The sequence below is a fragment of the Acanthaster planci genome, linkage group LG03 (assembly GCF_054643075.1).
Source record: "Acanthaster planci isolate LZ-2023a linkage group LG03, COTS_SCS, whole genome shotgun sequence".
NCBI lineage: Eukaryota > Metazoa > Echinodermata > Asteroidea > Valvatida > Acanthasteridae > Acanthaster > Acanthaster planci.
Window position 1 is genome coordinate 23,423,109 of NC_141779.1, and position 18,700 is coordinate 23,441,808.

At 39.5% G+C, this 18,700-nt stretch overlaps 3 protein-coding genes across 15 annotated transcripts in view; 2 read left to right on the forward strand and 1 right to left on the reverse strand.

Moving 5' to 3' along the window:
• Positions 1 to 4,646, forward strand: part of dna2 (DNA replication helicase/nuclease 2) — a 30,421-nt gene extending 25,775 nt beyond the window's left edge. The window contains exons 27-30 of one of the 2 annotated variants that reach the window (XM_087133902.1): positions 15 to 107; positions 434 to 604; positions 1,771 to 1,916; positions 2,461 to 4,646. In XM_087133902.1, the coding sequence (XP_086990028.1) occupies positions 15 to 107; positions 434 to 604; positions 1,771 to 1,916; positions 2,461 to 2,521 (471 nt within the window). In that variant the 3' untranslated portion in view covers positions 2,522 to 4,646. The remainder of the gene's footprint in view (positions 1 to 14; positions 108 to 433; positions 605 to 1,770; positions 1,917 to 2,460) is intronic. The other variant, XM_087133904.1, reaches the window with a different exon arrangement.
• On the reverse strand, positions 3,190 to 18,679 carry cntd1 (cyclin N-terminal domain containing 1). 8 transcript variants are annotated; one of them, XM_087133913.1, is made up of 10 exons: positions 18,476 to 18,679; positions 11,858 to 11,929; positions 11,376 to 11,586; positions 10,459 to 10,640; positions 9,960 to 10,035; positions 9,202 to 9,373; positions 8,398 to 8,560; positions 7,658 to 7,802; positions 5,992 to 6,088; positions 3,190 to 5,075 (listed from the first exon to the last, which is right to left on the reverse strand). In XM_087133913.1, exons 4-10 carry the CDS (start codon positions 10,631 to 10,633, stop codon positions 4,971 to 4,973), a joined length of 933 nt encoding a protein of 310 aa, XP_086990039.1. In that variant the 5' UTR covers positions 10,634 to 10,640; positions 11,376 to 11,586; positions 11,858 to 11,929; positions 18,476 to 18,679; the 3' UTR covers positions 3,190 to 4,970. The 8 variants fall into 8 exon arrangements, with proteins under 8 accessions (XP_086990039.1, XP_022111052.2, XP_022111070.2 ...); XM_022255360.2 differs by lacking the exon at positions 11,858 to 11,929 and having other exon boundaries at positions 18,476 to 18,612; XM_022255378.2 differs by lacking the exon at positions 11,858 to 11,929 and having other exon boundaries at positions 11,376 to 11,582; positions 18,476 to 18,611.
• The window catches only part of LOC110990341 (1-phosphatidylinositol 4,5-bisphosphate phosphodiesterase delta-4-like), a 43,143-nt gene continuing 35,640 nt past the window's right edge, over positions 11,198 to 18,700 (forward strand). For 2 of the 5 annotated variants that reach the window (XM_022255309.2, XM_087133906.1), the window contains exons 1-2: positions 14,424 to 14,744; positions 15,002 to 15,112. In XM_022255309.2, the coding sequence (XP_022111001.2) occupies positions 14,642 to 14,744; positions 15,002 to 15,112 (214 nt within the window). In that variant the 5' untranslated portion in view covers positions 14,424 to 14,641. Of the gene's footprint in view, positions 11,341 to 14,422; positions 14,745 to 15,001; positions 15,113 to 18,700 lie in introns of those variants that run through there. The other 3 variants (XM_087133907.1, XM_087133905.1, XM_087133908.1) reach the window with 3 other exon arrangements.

Below are 18,700 nucleotides of genomic sequence, written 5' to 3' on the forward strand. Positions count from 1 at the left end.
CATGTTTTAAAAAGCAGGTCAAGTCCCCAGAGTCCTTGGGTGAGAAGCACACAGTCAACTCAGCAGAGGCCATGCTGGTGAAGTATCTTGTCTTTTGTCTCATGAAGGTACTCAACAGGATTAATCTCTTTACCATGTAGTTGGAAACAAATGCAAAGTTTTTGCTGGCCCTATAGAAATTGGTTTGAACATTCTATTTTTATTCTATTCTTTGATAAGACTTCAGGTTTCTTGGCATTCAACCTAAGTAATTTTTATCACAGTGTTTTCATTGTAACAAGTAAATTTGTATAAAATGAGAAATCATGAGCTTTGAAAGATGTTATCACTTGAAAATTTACAGGAATAGTGGACATTGATCTGAATAGATCATTTGTAGTCAGTTGTTGAAAGATCTTTTACCGGTATTACCAATACATTGACCTATTTTCAGAGTGGCTGCACAGCTGGAAACATCGGCGTCATATCTCCTTATCGTAACCAGTGCAAACTGCTGGGAACCATGCTGGATGACGGCATTGAAGTGAACACCGTGGACAAGTACCAGGGAAGAGACAAAGAGGTCATCATCGTGTCTTTCACCGTCAAGGACCAACAATCGGAGGTGAGACCAACTATGGCTGTGTTCGAAGTGGGCTTCTAGAGCTACGGCTACGTCAATTGTCTGCATATCTCCAATGGAGTGAAGACCTTGACCCACATGTAGCTTTAGCCAACAGATTGGCTGTAGCCTAAGTCTCTTTTTTCCCGCTTTGCCTAATAACAGTTCTGTTCAGGTTCTTTATTCGCATAAAATTCCCCAATGAAAATAGTACAAATCATACACACCGACAAATGACACAGATCGCTTTGTAGGCAATTTAGTGGCCCAAAATGCATTTGGAGAGATTCTCACTTTGACCAACAAATTAACATTCTCTCACTTAAAACACTTTTTTCCTTTTTCCGTGCCCTGCTTTCAAAAAGCCCTAGTGTTTAGAGAGGAACAGTTTCATAGCTAATACGATGCTTCACCGGTCCATCCTCTCAGGCTAATGAAACATTTGTAGCAAATTTGCTAAGGGAGTGGGTTTGCTCATTAACAGACAGGCATATTTCCGTCTGTGTGCTGGTGAATTTCTGTTTCATGTGTGGTCATTGGCAGCCCTCAAACTGAACCATTGCTGAATTGATTTCCAACCTGTATAAATTGCAGTTAGAGGGCGCCATCCCCGACGTGTCTAGAAAGTGACTGAATTTTTTTCACAAACTGTTTTCTTGAAAAGCAGACTGGTGGTAAGCTCAAATGCCATGACGGAATTAAACCCCTTTGCTTATGATATTATTGTGATCAAAAATTTTGATTTTCAAAAAAGGCAAGATGCAGTGGCCATTTTTTGATGTAGGGCCAAAAGCCACAAATGCTGACCCATTAGGGTTAACTGAACGATATTTTTGTATCATTTCTTGCTTCAACCTCATATTTTGCAACCCTTCGAGGCACTGCCACGGAGCGGTATTTGCTAAAACAGGTCGTTTCCGCGAACAGCAATCAAAATCAACACACGGTCCACCTCCACAGACTTCTTGGGCTTAAAGGGCATGTCCCAAAAATATTGAAAATAAGCGTATAAGCGAACGTCCACCAACACTGACTCAAGGCATACTTGGCAGTGCAACCCACCTGCTGTTCTGTGTTGGCAGACTGCCAGATCGTGTTTACAAGTTCTCCAGCACAAACTCACAAGTAATTTTAACACATATTTTCCGATTTTTTTTTTTTTTTCTCAGAGCGGTTTTCTGCTGCAAGACATTCGGCGTTTGAACGTCGCTCTTACAAGAGCCAAACACAAGCTGATCCTGATTGGCTGCATCAGAGTTCTCAGGGAGAATCCACCAATGGAACAGCTCATAGGGTGCTTACAAACAGCTAACTCCATATCCTTTTGTTTAATCATATTTTTAAATCTGTTTAAAAATTGAGGTGTTGGACATAACTTCTTGTCTAGCACTTTTGGTTTACATTTCTTTGCTGTTACTGAATTTTCATGGCCAAGTTCTCTTTCAAATCACCAAACTGGTCAGCCATGTTTTCTCATAGCAGATCACAAAAATGAAAGGAAGATCTCATTTTGGATACAAAGCAGGTATTTGGAGCTAAAGCCCTTAAAAACAGCTTTTCTGAGGTGACACTTTGTGTATTTTTTAGAGTAGTACTGAAACTGTGCATGATGCTTGTGTTTGCTATCCCTTACTAGTTCAAATTACTATCACAAGCTGTTGTGGCATAATCAGAGGCGGGGCTTGATTTCTGAAGGGAGGTTTGTAGTCTCTCATCCAATTTCCAGGTGAGAAGAGCATGAATGGCGGGGGGGGGCAGTCGTCCCATGCTACTCCCCTTAGTTATATTGCAGAAAAGCTGAAGTTGAATATGAATGTAATTCTAAATGCAAGAACCGATGATTCCTTAACCCCTTTTCACATCTCTGATCTGCCTGTAGACGCGTGCAGTACAAGCATTACATCTTTGGGTCAGACGTGAAGATGTGCAACTAACACATTGGCCTGCTAAGTTGCCTATACCCAGCAAGAAATGAGACCGAGGGGTAACCTCCCCAACATGGCCAATCCCTATACACATTCCAGACTATTGTTACTTATCACATCCCCCCAAGATGTCTCAAAGGAATTCCCCAGATTCCTGCGAGACAATGACCAACACAAAGCAGGGGGGGTTCTCTCCGTCTCATACCTTGCTGCATATGAAGTTGCCACTACATGAGGTAGTCATGACAGTACACCACACAACTGGATTTCCTGTCACTTGTGCTTATAATCAATTTACATGTACTGTGTATCTCTGCACATTTTCAGGTGATGTTTTACGGATTATTGGTTAAAAAGTCATTATTTTCCTGTCTCATAAATTTCTGTTTTTTAAGGTCCAAATCCCCGGCCTTTCTGTACCCACTGATATAAACAAAAAAAATGAATTTTTGTTTGTCTTCTAGGACTGATGGCTTAGTCGATTTTTCCCCAGAAAAAAATATCTGCTCCTGACCCTAAACAGATATGGCCTGAAGGACATTAATGTGAATGAAAACAGTTCTTGGGCAGACTGCTTGGCATCAGCTACGCAGCATAGATAGCTCTTGTACATTTAAATGTTTGATCTGTCAAAACAAGGTGGCGTACATCACTAAACAGACATTTGTACTTTGATATGATTTATTCACGGTGCTATAAACACGGGCATTTATATTTAACAGTTGGAGCACGGACGTAAAAAACAACCTGGACTTGCAATGCCTTTGTATGAAATACAAGCCAAGCAGCGGCCATTTTACAGAGCCGAATATAAATGCGTGGGTTGGCGTGCTTCTATTGACGCCAGGGAGAACTAAAGGCAGGTATTGCCGGGCAAGCTTTGTATTCGGCTTGGTAAAATGGCCACTAGTGGATTCAACGATCTCTATAAGCTGATTAAGGGCATTCAGTCCGAGTCCAGATTTTTTTCTGTATGTCCGTGAGTTTGAGAGCCATTATGATTTTTGTTGTCCAAGGATGGAAAGTACATTGTAAGTCCTTGTTCTTTCTTCAGAACAGCATGGTAATGTATTGTGTGCCGTAAAGATGAGAGGTGAAAGAAGGAAACAAAATGAAAGGTCAAAGTAAATGAGTAATAAAATCTGTGCTACTAACATGCAGACAAGAAGTGAGGAATTCTGGGAATATCTGTTTAACAATGTATGCTTAAAAAAAGTAAATAAAAGACCTGATACTTAGGTTTTTATATGTTCATTACAATTATGAGACCGTTAAGAAGTTATTAATACTGAGTGAAGTATACCAAAGAAATGGTGAAGATTTTCATTTGAAATCTGAAAAAGAAAATTTTCTTGGAGAGCCAGGCATGAGATCTATATATTTTGATGGTCAAATATGAGGAATCATTTGAGGATGAGGTTTGATTATGTTTTCTTGAGAAAGTAGGTAAACTGCTCCTATTATACAAAGGAGTCAAGAGAGGGCGCCAAATCAGGGCAGTGGCCAGGTGCAGAGGCCACATGTGGAGAAATCCAGCAGCTAGACACATGTACATTGAGGTATTGATAGTCACTTGTATGTGTCGTATGTATTTTGGAGTATCTTTTTCACAGCGCTCATGTCGTACCTGTCATTTGATCTAGATTTATAGACAAGCTTACTCCAGCTGTTTGGATTTTGTGGATTGTTCTCCGTACATTCGTCCAGCAAAAATCTAATCTTTGTCTAATGTCTGCCCAAATTTTCTTGGCTTGGGAAAGGATGCACATACAGTTTGTAAACGCTGAACTATTTTCTTTCAATGAAATGCATATTGAATTAAGTGTGCAATTCACTAGTGTGAAAATACTGTTGGCAGGACAGCTTCCAGTCTCTTCATATCAGAAACAGGATTCTTCCTACTGTGCCGAGCCACAAAAGCACTGTCGTCTACACTTGATCACTTCGTTGTTTACTTAAATCGATGTGTGTGGCTTTGTCTTACCGTTTAAAATTCTGTGCAGTAAACAGAACTAAGAATACGTGGGAATTTATCTCTTTGAGATGGAAGTGTCGTACAGATTATGAGAAAAAGGTGATCCGTTCTCATTTTCAGTAAATTAAATAAAATGAATGGACAACTGTTTTTTAGAGTATGTTATCTCCCTGTCTTCCAAGGGCACGAAACCTCCAAATTTGGCCTCACACTTGATGGAGCCCACGAAGTAAAGAGATTGCAGGGGGGCTCCCCAAAGAGACTTTGTTCTGAATCTGTCGTTTCATTCCAGAGTTCCGAGGGTTATTGTCACTTTTTGGTGTGTCTGCCCTCGAATGGAATTTAAGCAGTCACATAACTGAACTATAAATTCAAAGTGACGGCTTGGTTTGTGGGTAAATTTGTAACTGCGGGCAATACCGGTGACGACTTGTGTCTTGAACCCAAGGCTGAAGTGAGGTGGATTTTGTCACTGATGGCTGTCTAACTGGAGAGTGATCTGGACGAGGACGGTAGCAAACTCCAGTATGTCGTCAGTAGGGATGCATGTGATGCGGCTTAGATGATCAATCACCTAAAAACAGAGAAAAATACAACGAAACAGTAGAAGTCTTTAGAAGTACTTTCCATCTCTAAATATTTAAGTTGACAGCAGGTAAAGAAGACACCCAAAGTAGTCTTGAAACATGCTTGGCAATAGTGCGTAATGCACCTGGAAACTGGGATTCTATATACTCTAACCCTATTCAGTGATCCACGGACAGAGGAACTGTTGTTGGCTGTTTTTTTAAACTGTTCATGCACATCTGTGATTACCCGAAGCCTTAGACAATGCCAGTTTTTAAGGTCACACTTTTTGAAAAGGTAGAAAGTATATGATCTCTGGTAACTCTGGTAACTAAAAAACTGTGCTCTCATAGCCATCTTGATTTGAGAAAAACACAAGAAAGGGTCACTGGTCATAAGTGCCAGTTTTCAGGAAGTCTCATTTCAGGCATTTTTCACTTGGAAGTTTGGGCTAATTGTAGGCCCCAATAGGACATATTTAGACTTATCTGGCTTTCACTTCAGGATCTGGACAAGATTATGGCTGGTACCCTTGACTAGAAGATAAAGGGCCATCAAGAGGTTTTTCATCCACCTCTGCTGATGCTTGAATAGGTTTCTTTGAAAAGTTTTACCTAGAAAGCCACAAATTGTAAGTGCTTCTCAGGACCATGAATTTTGGTCCAGATGAAGTTCCTGTAAGAATAATCATGTTTTGGTAAGAGTTCCATGTTACAGACATCACTGATTTTCCACTGTGGTTTTATTCGCCATCGGAAAGTGATATTATGTCCTAAAAAGTCTAATTCAATCGGGAAAACAGAGAATTTTCTTGAAAACACTCCCAATTTTTAGGCCAGTCTCATAGGGTTTGTGCACAGCATGTCAACTGATATGCGGATCTGGAACTCTTGTCAATAAGTACTACTGATGGATTTTAATACCTGATCACTTGTGGTCTTGTCAATCACATAGGATGCTGCACCGATCACTGCCACTGCAAACAGCATTATGTCATGCTCAACCATGGCAAAACTTTCCCTGGATGAGAAGAAAATTGGCACTGTTCATTCTTTGCACGCTGCCACCACAGGCATACAGATCCTGGATCCAGCAGCTTTACACAATACATGTAAATATAGCCGGATCGGCGATTCCTGTGTACGTCACTTATGTGATTTTGCGAGAGCTGTGTTAGTTCTTACACCATGTGATTGGACAAAGCGATTCTGACGTGGTTGTACAAGCTGCCGGTTCGAGGCTCTGCATGCCTATGGCGGCAGCATGCAAAGAGTGAATACCGAGATTGTTTGTCATTTGGGGTTTTGTTTCCAGACTTTAACGCCTTAAGTCCAAATCATGCCTTGAACAGCTTTAAGATATTATCCCTTCAATCAAGATGCCTTTGGAGAACTATTCAATCACTGCCATCCAGTAACTCTACTGTTGTTTAAGTGGGACCCTTGCTGCTGTCAAATCTTGTGTGGTGGTAATTGTCCTATCTTGTGTGACAAGAGTGTGCCTTTCAAGTATTTGGGCCATTCCTCAAAGTTGAGAACTATTTTATGACATTTGGAAATTTTTTTCAGTTGAGATATGAAGGGTCACTCAGATAAAACTCAAATGTAGTACAACATTGAATGTGACTATTGCAGTCAAACTGGAATGTATTGGGTCGTTTTGAAATTAATCAGCATAATATTTTAAAAAGAAACTGGTTGCAGATGTAACAGGGACATCACATCATTTTGTCAAGTTTGGCTGAACTTCAATTTTGTGAGGTCAATTTCCTCCCAAATGAACAGCTGAGAACACAACCCAAGATTCCTAGCACTAGGGATGAGGTCTTAATGACATTCCAAAAAAGATCTGTCAGTTGACACCTAACGTCACGTTTGTGAATTTGGTCGTAATTGACGGATTTCATAGAATGACTGTTATCACAATTCAGGTCAGGAGTGTTAAGCTTGGCTCCAAGCTAGTTACTTTGGGGAATGTGATGCCAAAAAATACAGCTTTAACCAAACTTGATAGAAATAATGTGGTGTCCCTGTTACATGCACGAACAGTTTGTCCTTAAAATATCAGACCAAAATTTCAAAATGCACTGGAACATTTGAGAACCAAAAGATGAGTCCGAAGCAACATGGAAAGCAACAGGGTTTCACTCAGTGGCCCCCATACCCCATCTATAAAATGTTGAAATGTCACCATGTTCCTCAACTTTGTGGAATGGCCCATGTTGCATTTCAAGTATCAAGAAAACTTGCTTCTTGGTTTCAATCATTATTCAATGAAAGCCAGTTGTGACCCAGCCCAAAAAAATAAATTTGAAGTCACCACAGGAATTTCTTGGATTCTAAAATCTTAAATATTCCACGATGGAAACTAATTAAACATTTCCAACCTGTGTAACGCCCGCAGTCATCACTTCAAACTGAGCAATATATCAACATAAAGGGCTCTCTAATACATACGCAAAACTGTCAAATGGATTGAAGTCTCTTAAGACCCATTTTGCGAGATCCTTTCTCTGTCAGCAACTCAGTCTGCAGTTTTTATTTTACAAAGCAGACTCTAGAAACTCTACAGTATTGTTGCATTGTATACCTGTCCTTGGCAGAACCAGTCATTCCACCTGTAGCCACCCTGAAGAGTTGGTCATACACGGCGCTGCGTCGCAAGTAAGCTAGGTCCATCACTTTCATACTGGTCTCGTGTAGGATTTTCATGCTGGTGCTTTTGTCATTGTGCCCTGGGAGAAATTGCAGATGTCAGGAACTGTCAACAGAAGAAAGTCTTCTTGTATTTTTTGTACATTAGCAGTATTTCCACCAGGGTTTTAATACGTCCATCCTGTCAGGCCACTTACAACATTCTTATTTGTCTGGATGTCTGCCCCAAGCAAGTAACTCCCACAAAAAACAATGAGAAACAAATATGGTTTCATTTATTTTCTGAAAATTTATGACCACTTTCTATCTCATCTTACACAAATGTAATAAATTGCTAACTTTTAAATCAAAGAATAAACAGCACTGTGATAACGTTGATATTCACAGTGCAGTCCTATTTTCTTATTAAAAGTTTATAAAACGGATCTTTATTTTTAGCTCCCAAAAATAACGGGTAAAATTGCCAACTTTCCCGACTGAACTTTTTTCAGAGTCACAAGAAATATATTGTGGTGCTTTGGCCAGATTTCTGTGAACACTTTCTCCATTCAACTTTGGCATCCCTCACCTAATTCTATGACATCAGGTGGGCAGGACTTTCAACAGTCTCTTGCTTACTGGAATGTCTACTTCTCTCACTCTCTTCCTCTAACCCCCAGGGAATTTAACACCTACCCATGATCTCCAGGAGAGTTTCGATGTATGTGAGCGGTGAGGTCGCATAGACGTGATAGTCCAGTGTCTCCAGGATGGTCAGCTCTGTCCTCAGGATGGTTGCCGAGGTACAGCCCAGCCCAGCATCCAGGAGAAACCTGCTGCATTTCCGATTTGTCAAAATCTACGAGAGAAGAGAAGGTTTTGGAAAGATTTCAACAGATTTTGAACCAGTCTTATTTAGGGATGATCTGTGGTGAAATACACGAGGGAAGGAGGTAGATGGACTACAGAATTTATGGCCGGCTTAACCACCATATGTGCAAACATTTAGGTTGAAATCTTGATTCCACAGCTCACAGAAAATGGCTCTGTGGCGTCATTTTCGCTGTAGCTCTTGTGATTGTGACAATAAAGAGATTCAATCTTTAAAGGTTTGCAACTCAACCTGCGGCAACTTCTACCTTTAGATTTAGATGAATTTCTAAAGTCTACATGTTTTCTTTGGCAAACTCAAGTTCAAGACCATGTTGTACTAAAGAACTGTTATATGGACATTACTGCCCACAGCCTGCGACTGGAGGAGAAATGATCTGATTTGGCGAACTTGCTGATTCTTAAATGCCCAATTATAGACTATTAAAAACAAACACTTATTTCAGTTGTTTCCATGCATACCATTCATAACTTTCACGTTTCGGCCAGAAGTTGGGGAGCTGGCTAAAATGGAATATATAAGCTTATTAAGAAAGGATATCTGGTTTAAGAGGGGGAAGAAGCATGTGTTTATACCAGAGCTCAGGCTAGCTTCTTCACTGGACCTACTTTGTAATGAGAGCACATCTTGCTGGCTATCTGCACGCAGGACGTGATGTATAGCTTGAGGTGTTTCTGTATTTTCCGCAGGAAAGAATTCCAGGTCGCAGCTTTCTTCTGGTAACCCCCTCTGCCTGAGTGGGCCTTTTTGAGCTGGTCACGGGCATACTTGGTCATGAATCTGAATGGACAGGGATTAGGTAGATGCATCTAGTCAAGGGATATGACATGACAGCTGAACACGGTTTTACCCAAGTTGAAAGTTTCTAAAGATAAAATGAACGCCATTAAATGCCTCGTCAGTGTTTATATTCAACAACATGATATCATATTTAGACCAATGAAATTAATAAACCAGATTCTTGTCCAACCTGCCTTTTTTTTTTATTTCTAAAGTATAATTTTGCCACATGAATATCCTGTATACACATAAGTCCAAAGCCTGTTTGTAATGATGATATTTTTTTTATAAACATTGACGATCAAAGAGTCAAGAAACCTGGGGAGAAAGAAGACCATCCTCTCTTATTTCAAACTTGAACAACTATATCCCTTGTTTATTTTGTTGCCTAATTTCCATGTTACAGCTGAATTTGCTCAAAAAGGTACAATTATGGTACATGTAGTTACTTCTATTTAAATATATATTGTACATCAGCACATGTACTCAGAGCTTCAATTTTCCAATTTCAATCTACCCAATGACAGTTTAGGAAGTCAAGGTTAACAAAGAAAGCAGACTGAGAGCAGCATGAGGAACTTTGTACCTGTCAAAGATCTCCAAGGCTAAATAGCGGGCCTCTGGGGGTTGATTAAACTTATCACACACAAGGAACATCATTTCTGCAAAAGATGGAAATATGACAAATTTAAGGCAAGCAATGTCTAGTAAAGTATGTCGTCATACAATTTTATTTAATCTTATTGACTTTTTGCAACAATGACTTTCTTTTTTTATACATTAAATTTACCAAAACATTTTTTCCCCAAAACTGTCTGGAGTTATTGCATTCTTTTAATGCATGTTTTCAAGAAAGACGTCCATACTGGACTGCAACTCTTTCTGAATGACATAAACACCTATAGGCCTAACACATAAAAACTTGACCCTACTTTTCAAACCTGTTTCCACAGTATTCAGTGGGCTTTCCTCACTAAAATCCCCTTAAATTAACAGATGCCCCTCGTTACACCTGGTATTGTCTGTGATTGACCCTCAATAATTGTGATTTTCCATTCTGAACATTCAGCTAGGGCCTAGGCTACCTGCTATGGACCCTTGTTTGAAAGCACCATCCGCACTGCCAGAATTTTTGACTGCCTTCTCATTGTGAGCAGCCTGTACATACAGCAACTCTTCCAGGAGTTCAGAAGACAGACAACAGCCCTTCAGATTGAAGACTGGTTCTGGTGGAGTGCCAAAGATTGCACTGTCAACCATTTTGTAACTGGAAAAAAAAGGATTTTGAAGTAAAATGGATTGAATGTGAAGCATATTTTGAAGTAAAATTAACTTCTTTCTAAAAAAATAGGCTAATCAATTTTACAGGAAACTTTCATTGACTCAATGCCTTCAGATTTTTGTCTTCTGAAACTATATAAAGTGATTTACAACTGAAGTTAAAGCCAAGATGATCTTTTAATATGAGGATGTATTGTAAGTTGTCAAGTAAAGTTCTGTTGTCAACGTTCAGGCCTGTAGTCCTACTGTAGCGAACGTTCCTCAGCATGCTCAGTCCCGTATCACTGTTCGAATCCAATTAAGTCTGTCAAGTTGCAAGAAGAAAACAGTTAGAAAAGTGTGTTACCTATTGCAGCTTATTATCCTCGCGGCAGCTAACGTTAGACGGGAAAAACAAATCACCCAAGCATGTTCAGCCTCCTGGTCGCGTCCGGTTTTGCCTTTATTTATGTACGTTGTTCGTTAATTCGCGATTCATGCCAAAAAGTTTTACTCGACACAAGAGGGCGCTAGTGCGATACTTCACGCAGAGCCGTTTGGAGACTCATCTGAGCGGTAGGAGGCCAGAGCCTACCTAAATATATAAACTGAAGTTTAGCCGGTGAATTCAATTTTAACTCTGTTGAAGTGTGACCATGGTGACTTGTCTTTTACATTCTTCGGCTTGAGGTGCATCGTTCGTTAAGGTATGTGGCGTTTCATAAAGTATTTTTACTCTAACCTGTGAACATGATGTAGGAGGGATCTCCTAAGACCTTGGCCTGGGTATGTTGGTTGTGACCGTCACATCTCTGTCCTCGTCATCATCTCGGCACTCGAAAGATGGTCATGATGGTCTCCGGGTTGAGATGTGTCGACTTTCTCAGCTAGCTGTTGGTACAGTTCGCGATATGGTGTGGCCTAGGGTGTACCTTGTCATGCTTGTGTACTGACTAAGCAATAAGACAACGATGGTCTTAGAAACTGTAGGCCTACATGTACTTCGACTTCGAGAACTCTAAGTCACAAGGCCTACTTTTTAGTCATGTAGCTACTATAGCTAGCTGGTGCAGAAGCAAGTTTGCTAATTTTTTTATTTTGTAAATATTGAAAAAAACAGCCCCTCTGAAAGTACAAAAAGAATACCAGTCACAGTATTCTGTATGTGTGTTCCTACGTGTATCTTTTAACCTTACTTTGAAAACAAAGAAATATCTGCCATACCTTATAAAAAGTGGACAAAACTGTCATGTCCGTTATGCTAAATGTGTCATGTCCGTCGCGCTACATTTTGAACTGTCGAAAAAGAATGCAATGAAAAACTGTTCAATGAGATGACTTTATGATTAAAGCATGACCTTCGGGTTTTATTAACACCAAAACCAAGTGCATTCTATCCCAAAACTCACAGGAATTTTCATAATTAACAGTACATGTAGGTCAAAATGCCTTGTCCATTTCATGTCATGTCCATTACTCTCACAGTGAGTGCATTTTCTCTACAACCATTCAATAAAACTGTGTGAAACCCAATGTGTATGTCACTGATACCGGAAGTTAAATATGTCCATGGGCGGAAATCTCTCCTTGATCGTGGAGGGGACATCCATTTACGCTTTTTTTGTGCACACCATGTTTATTATCTTATTCCATTTATAAAAACTCAAAAGGGAAAATCCTCCATCCATCAATTCCTTTAGTATTTTGTTTTGCTTGAAATGTGGAGGGACATTTGACATTGTGTCCCCCTGGTCCGCCCCGGGATTTCTGCCCATGAATGTGTCTAATAAACTCAATAAAGATGGTTTGGAGAGTTCTGCCAATTCTACTGTGCGATGATTTGAATTACAAGAAACTATCTGAATGTCATGTCTGTTACACTGGAATTGACCACATCAGCATTTTGACATGGTGGCACTGTAAAGCTTTTCACAACTTAAGCCAAATCACAAGTCTGTACATGTAGACCGTGAGTCACTGTGTACACGCACCAGTACTTGGGTTGTTAAACCCAAATTCACAGTGTACGGACAACTTGGTTTGGAACTGACGAAAAAAGAAACATCAACTTTAAGTACTTACCGGTACATATTCGTGTAGTTCAGGTACTCAGGCCCAAATAAATGTTGTAGATGTACATATAAATCACAACACTTGTCATGGGCGTTACCAGATTTTTATTCGGGGGGGGGGGAGGAAAACAATTGCACTGGCAGCAAACAAAATAAAAAGTCATGAATGATTTAAGGGGTTAATTGGGAGGTATTTTCAAGCAAATTGGTGTTTTTTTATCCACTTTCCTCTTTTCTGATTTACAGGTTTTTTCTCTCTGTTTCCTTCCTGTTTTATATTTTATTTTTTATTTATTTTTTGATGGGGTGGGGGATGCAATGTAATTGCCCCCATTGTCTCACTTGCCCCCCTGCAACACCCCTGACAATTACTAATAAAAGCTAGTCACATAGATTTAAGGTTGATAATCAAATAATAATCATAAGTTTGAAAATCAAAACACCTTTAGAGCTGCGTGCATTACAGCGAAGGAGCAATTACTGTGTGCATGTAATCAGATTACTCAAGTAAAGTATAACTTATATTATTTCCCCATTGGAAACTGAAACCAGGAAAATAGACTTCAGATAGAGTTTTGTTTACCTGTTACCTGTGTTGGAGAGATTCAGAACTTTAGAAGGCAACCATTTCCAAGTGATGTGTACATGTACATGTATATTGAATGAAAATTTGATATTTCCTTCAGTTTGTATTTTTCTCTAAAAGCTAATGTTTTTGTAAGGATTAAATTTATTTCAAGTACATGTAGGTAAAGTCAACTTTTAATTGAAACTAGAGAAAATGTGTTTGTGAACAAACACATAGCTGTTCCCAAAATGTGTTTTATTTCTTTTGATGACTGTCAACAAGTATCATAAGTTTGCAATTAATTGGATTACAAATAACTGAAAAACAAATTATCACTGCAATTGAACGTATAGTTCATGAGATATGACGATGTGTGTGTTAAAATACAACTTCCGTTCAAACCGGAAGTAGAGGTCACATGAGGTCAAGTTATCAATTTTCATCTGTAACACGTCCCTGACTATGTGCATACCAAATTTGAGTAAAATCAGTCAAATAGTTTACTACTTATTAGACTGTAAAGAATGAACATTTGAATGGAGGTCATGTGACCCCTAATGACGTCACGATTACAAAAAGTTTCGCGGCACATCTTTTAATGATGGTTAATTACTATACCAAGTTTGAAATCGATCAGACTTAAAATAATTGCCAAAGTGCCTTGCAGAAAAAAAAAGTGGATAAAGAAAAGGAAAAAAATTTAACGTTTACAAAAGCTGTTCCCAATTGAGATTGGGAACAGCTAATTCTTAGTTTCACTTTGCCTCCAGAATACTTCATATATTATGTGTAGAGTTGTTGAAGCCTTTGATGTGAGTAAAAAACTCACATTACCATCGACTGAAACTCAATGGACAATCCTACAGAACTGTTTTAGTATCCCTTTAAACCAAACAAATTATCGAGTGACATCAATGTGTACATGTACATTGTGATAAAAGTTACCCTGGAAATGTATAGTTGACCGGGCAAGCATCATAAAAGTCATTCTGCCTTTTATCATTAGCTTGTCAATAGTGGCAATTAAGTTGTGGGTAGGAGATTGTCCTGCAATTTATGAATGGCATAGTGTTTTCAATCAAGAAGTGTCTTTGACTGCTCCGGCCACAAATAAAGGTTTCCTTTTTTTCTCCCCTTTTCGAAACGCGTTTCTAGCTCCTACTAGCTCCTACTGGTTGTAAAGTGGATGACAGCCAACGGGAAGGGTGTGATTTGTGTGTTTATTCCTCTGAGTGCACAGGTTACTTGAGTGGCTGGATGGTGTGGAACGTTGTTGAGGGTGACTGTGGGGGCAGGGTTAATCGTTAGTTGCGTTGACTGAGGGGCAGAAGTCTGTGGTTAGGGTGTGTATTTGGGTTGGTAGTGTACATGTACATGTACATGTATGTACACACTGTGCTAAATAGCACTTCTCTCACTACCCTACAGACTACATGTACATGTAATTTTTATTTTCCCATCTCCAAGAAATGTGAGTTTTATTTTGTCTTGCCTCCTTTTGGACAAACCTTGCGTTGTAATTTTCAAGCGCAGATTGACAAGAAATAATGTTTATTTTTGTACCCATTTGATGTTTGCTAATATTCAGGAATTCTGCTTACAGTTGAGCACACCACTTGCAGTCATCGTTTTATGTCTTGTTGCATGCGAACTGGGCACGTCAATAATTTGTAGACTCTACAAATTGTCCAACTTTTGAAATTGATAATCCCATGTCTGTTCTAACAGTGAGAGGATATTACCGGGAAGGAGCGAAGTCTGACAAGGAGATGAGTTTCTTGGCCAAGAAATTTCGGAAAGGGAGCAAGAAAGTGGAGGAAGGGGCAGATGCCGCTCAAGGTAAACATTTTGCTGATTCGCAAATTGAAAAAAGTCTTATGATTCCGGTACCTGTAGATGTGGCCAGAGCTGCTGGTGTGATGCACCTTCATCAGGTCGATGTGCTGAGACTGTGATGTTGCAGCTGCCTGGTTTTGGCAGACATGTATCGCTATGCTTGCATTATACATGTACTATAGTTCAGAAAAAATTGTGAATTTCTGTGACCAGCTTGTGAACATGTTGACGTTGAATTAGTGGACACTTTGCATGGGAACTCATGCCTGGTTCATGTTTGTTTTGGTAGTTTATTTGTGACCACACATGTATTAATACTGACATTTAAAGCAAGCCTTGTTTGACTGTGTGGGATTACATGTACATTATTAGCAGCAAGTAAATGTACCATACATGTACCGGGAAGTCAGGGTAGGCATTCATTGCATTCAGGGGACAAGTTCTTTTGTTAGCAAAATTTGAACCGAGTTGTGGGCACATTTCTGAGTCCCCACAACATTTGCAGTCCACACAAAATAGGTGAAATATCGAGTGTACACATACGTCCCCAAAACTACCGGTACAGTGCGGGAAATCATGTACATCTATAGAGTGTTTAGTGTAAAATTTCCCTAGAGCTGGATAGTACATGTAAAGTATGGCTAGCTTTCTATTGTAAAGAGTTACATCTACATGTAGGTCATTCTATAAATTTGGGGTCCAAAGTGTGATATTTTTCTGTCCCTGTTAGCTCTGACAACCATCTGACAAGTTTGACAAGGGATGTATCACTGAAATTGATTTCAAATTATTGTAGTTTGACCAGTAATTTGCAGTACTTATGCAGTCTTGGAAATTAAACAATAAGTTCTAAAGATTTAAAATCAAATGCCAGATGTAACAGGAACAGGAAAATGGACCCCAAAGTTTTTGCATGTAGAATGACCCACATGTACTTGATTCGTGGCTGTGGGAACATGCATTTACATACACTCATCATTGCAATGTTTCTTGTGGGAACTCCATGTACATATAGATTGTATTGCAGTTTAGAACCTTTAGTGGGAAAACTCCTGGTACCGCTACGATGTGCTTTACGCTGGAGCTCTCTAGCTAGCACCGTCAAAGACCTTCATGTAAATGTCATACATCGTCATTGTAAGCTACAAAACACTCCAAGCTCAGAGCAAAATTTCTTTAATGTATTTTGACTAGGTTTTCTGTGTTTGTATTTTTTTTGTCTAAAAGGCATTTCCATACATGTACATGTAGATGGATATTGATATGTAAGACAAGGAGAATCTGCCAATCAAGGATTTTATCTCCTGACATTCTTTATCTTATTCAACTTGTTTATTGAGGCTGTGTGCTCATACATGACCATTACATGTATCGTGTGTACTGCATCTGTTGGAAGAACCTGTTAAAGTGCACGGGGAAACTTGAAATACATGCATGAATGCATGAATGCACATTGATACAGTTACTGATAAAATATTCATATGTCTACAATGCGCAATATGTGATGTTATCCGGGCACTGTACCGATACGTTAAGACTGTGCATGGGAGTCTTTGAGACCCTGGTGGCAGCAGACATAACGGCCCCTGTCTACAGTTGTGCACATGCTCAGAAGTACCGGTACATGTATGTAGGCATGCTCAGAAGTACACGCGCATACCCAGTACTGGCAGAAACAATGCGGTATGTTTGCTGCCACCAGCTTATCATGGAATACGGAAATTCATAAACATATGTACCTGTTGAAAACTTCGACCAATATTTACAAAAGGTCAAAGGTACTTAAAAATAATCATAAAATTATTTGTTCAGGGTTAAACATAAAAAAAACGAAAAGAAAACAAGCAAAAAAAACGAAATGAAAACAAAAAATTAAACAGTCATGGAATAGCATTGTAAAATTTTCAAAAGTGTATCATAGTGAAGATGTGTGATATTGTACATGTACATGTACGTTTTCTTCATGTACTTGCTAAATGCATGCACCGCGTAGATTCACTTTTGTACGTGTATGCAATATGGACCTGCTAAACTGTAGGGTACAGGTACATTTTATGGCAGTGCTGAGGAGCATTAATTCATTGCTACATGTAGTTGACCATTCAGATTGTCCCACAAAGTACATTTGTGACCCACTCTGTGAAAATGAGTCTTAAGTCGCCAGATGCACTTTGGAGTAAAAAGTCCTTTAGAGTAATTTTGCACAGTGTAAATCAATAGGACCCCACAGCATTTGTCACCATGGAGTATCCACTTTCATCAGGATGCCAAAGTGAGTGATACATCAAACAAAAACTCATTTTCCCTGTCAAAACTCAAAAAGTGGCTCTGGTGACTTAAGACTCACTTTCACAGAGTGGGTCACATTTGCCCTCCAGCTCTTTACAGGTGTACCTGAGTGAATTGATTTACAATCCTTGAGCAAGCCATCTCCCGCATGCGGTTGAGTGGATGGATGTCGCTTACCTTAAGGTCAACATCAACTTCCTAGTAATAAATGGAACCTGATAATATGGCAGACAGTGAAGCCAATTACGTTACAAACACTCTGGATGTACATGTACCACAAGAGGAAGATTATTTCCAAGAAAAACAGAACTCAATGAACTGAATTAAACACTGCTGTATCTTGGCCAGTGCGGGAACTCTACTTGGTGTTACGATTTGGTAGCATGTTACAATTTCATGCACTGTGCTTGGTCAAAACTGGAGAGAAGATTGATTTGAAGTTGACCATCCTGAAGAAAACGGCAGAGCCTCAGCCTGAGGATGTGTGTACATGTATGTACCATACATCGTGTACAGTATGTGTACCCGGGTACATTGCGCATGCAGTATTGCCCATACAACTAATGGTACTGGTAGGCCTAGTGTATCAATCTATCTGTGCGGATCATGCCCTTGAAAGTTGCCAGGCTACCTGAATGAATGTTTGTACATGTTGTTCATGTACATGTTGTACTTCACAGCTTTACATACCGGTTTATGTACATTAACATGTATTTACACAAGTACATGTACATAAACCGAATTTACCATCATTTTAGGGAAAAAAAGTCAATGGCATGTGGTACATGTAAATGTACATGTGTGACTGCACGCACATGTACGTGTATACCTGTGCTTGTATCAATATGCATGCTCACAATGTGTAGTACATGTACTCCACGGACATGATTACATGTACAGTGTGTACGTACATGTACATTTGGCACACGTGGGAATATAAGTGTACATGTACATGTAGGAATGTACATGTACATGTACCGCTACTGTACAGGTGGCAGTTAATTAACGGTGCATTGTGCCAGCACACTTGTACTATAGGTCATTGCAGCATACCATGTAGTTCAAATGCTTACTTACCGCACTGTGTATCACTCAGGTTCCTCCCCAGTCATTTGTATTTTGTGCTTCCTTGCTGGTACAATTGATTAGTACTGCACAAACACTGTGTATTATTGTATGTACTGTGTACATGTTCATACATGAACATATAAAGTATGTACTGGTATTGACTTTTTACCCTGCAAACTCCCTCGGGATCAGCAACCGTGAAGACACAGGGCCATGAATGGAAGTCTCCCACAG

Excerpts from the sequence above, each read along its gene's own strand:
- cntd1 (XM_087133913.1), bottom strand. The coding sequence starts at position 10,633 with ATGGTTGACAGTGCAATCTTTGGCACTCCACCAGAACCAGTCTTCAAT. Across the intron at positions 9,374-9,959 it reads GCCTTGGAGATCTTTGACAG|ATTCATGACCAAGTATGCCC; the intron begins GTACAAAGTTCC and ends CTGTCCATTCAG. Across the intron at positions 8,561-9,201 it reads AGATGTGCTCTCATTACAAA|ATTTTGACAAATCGGAAATG; the intron begins GTAGGTCCAGTG and ends CTTCTCTCGTAG.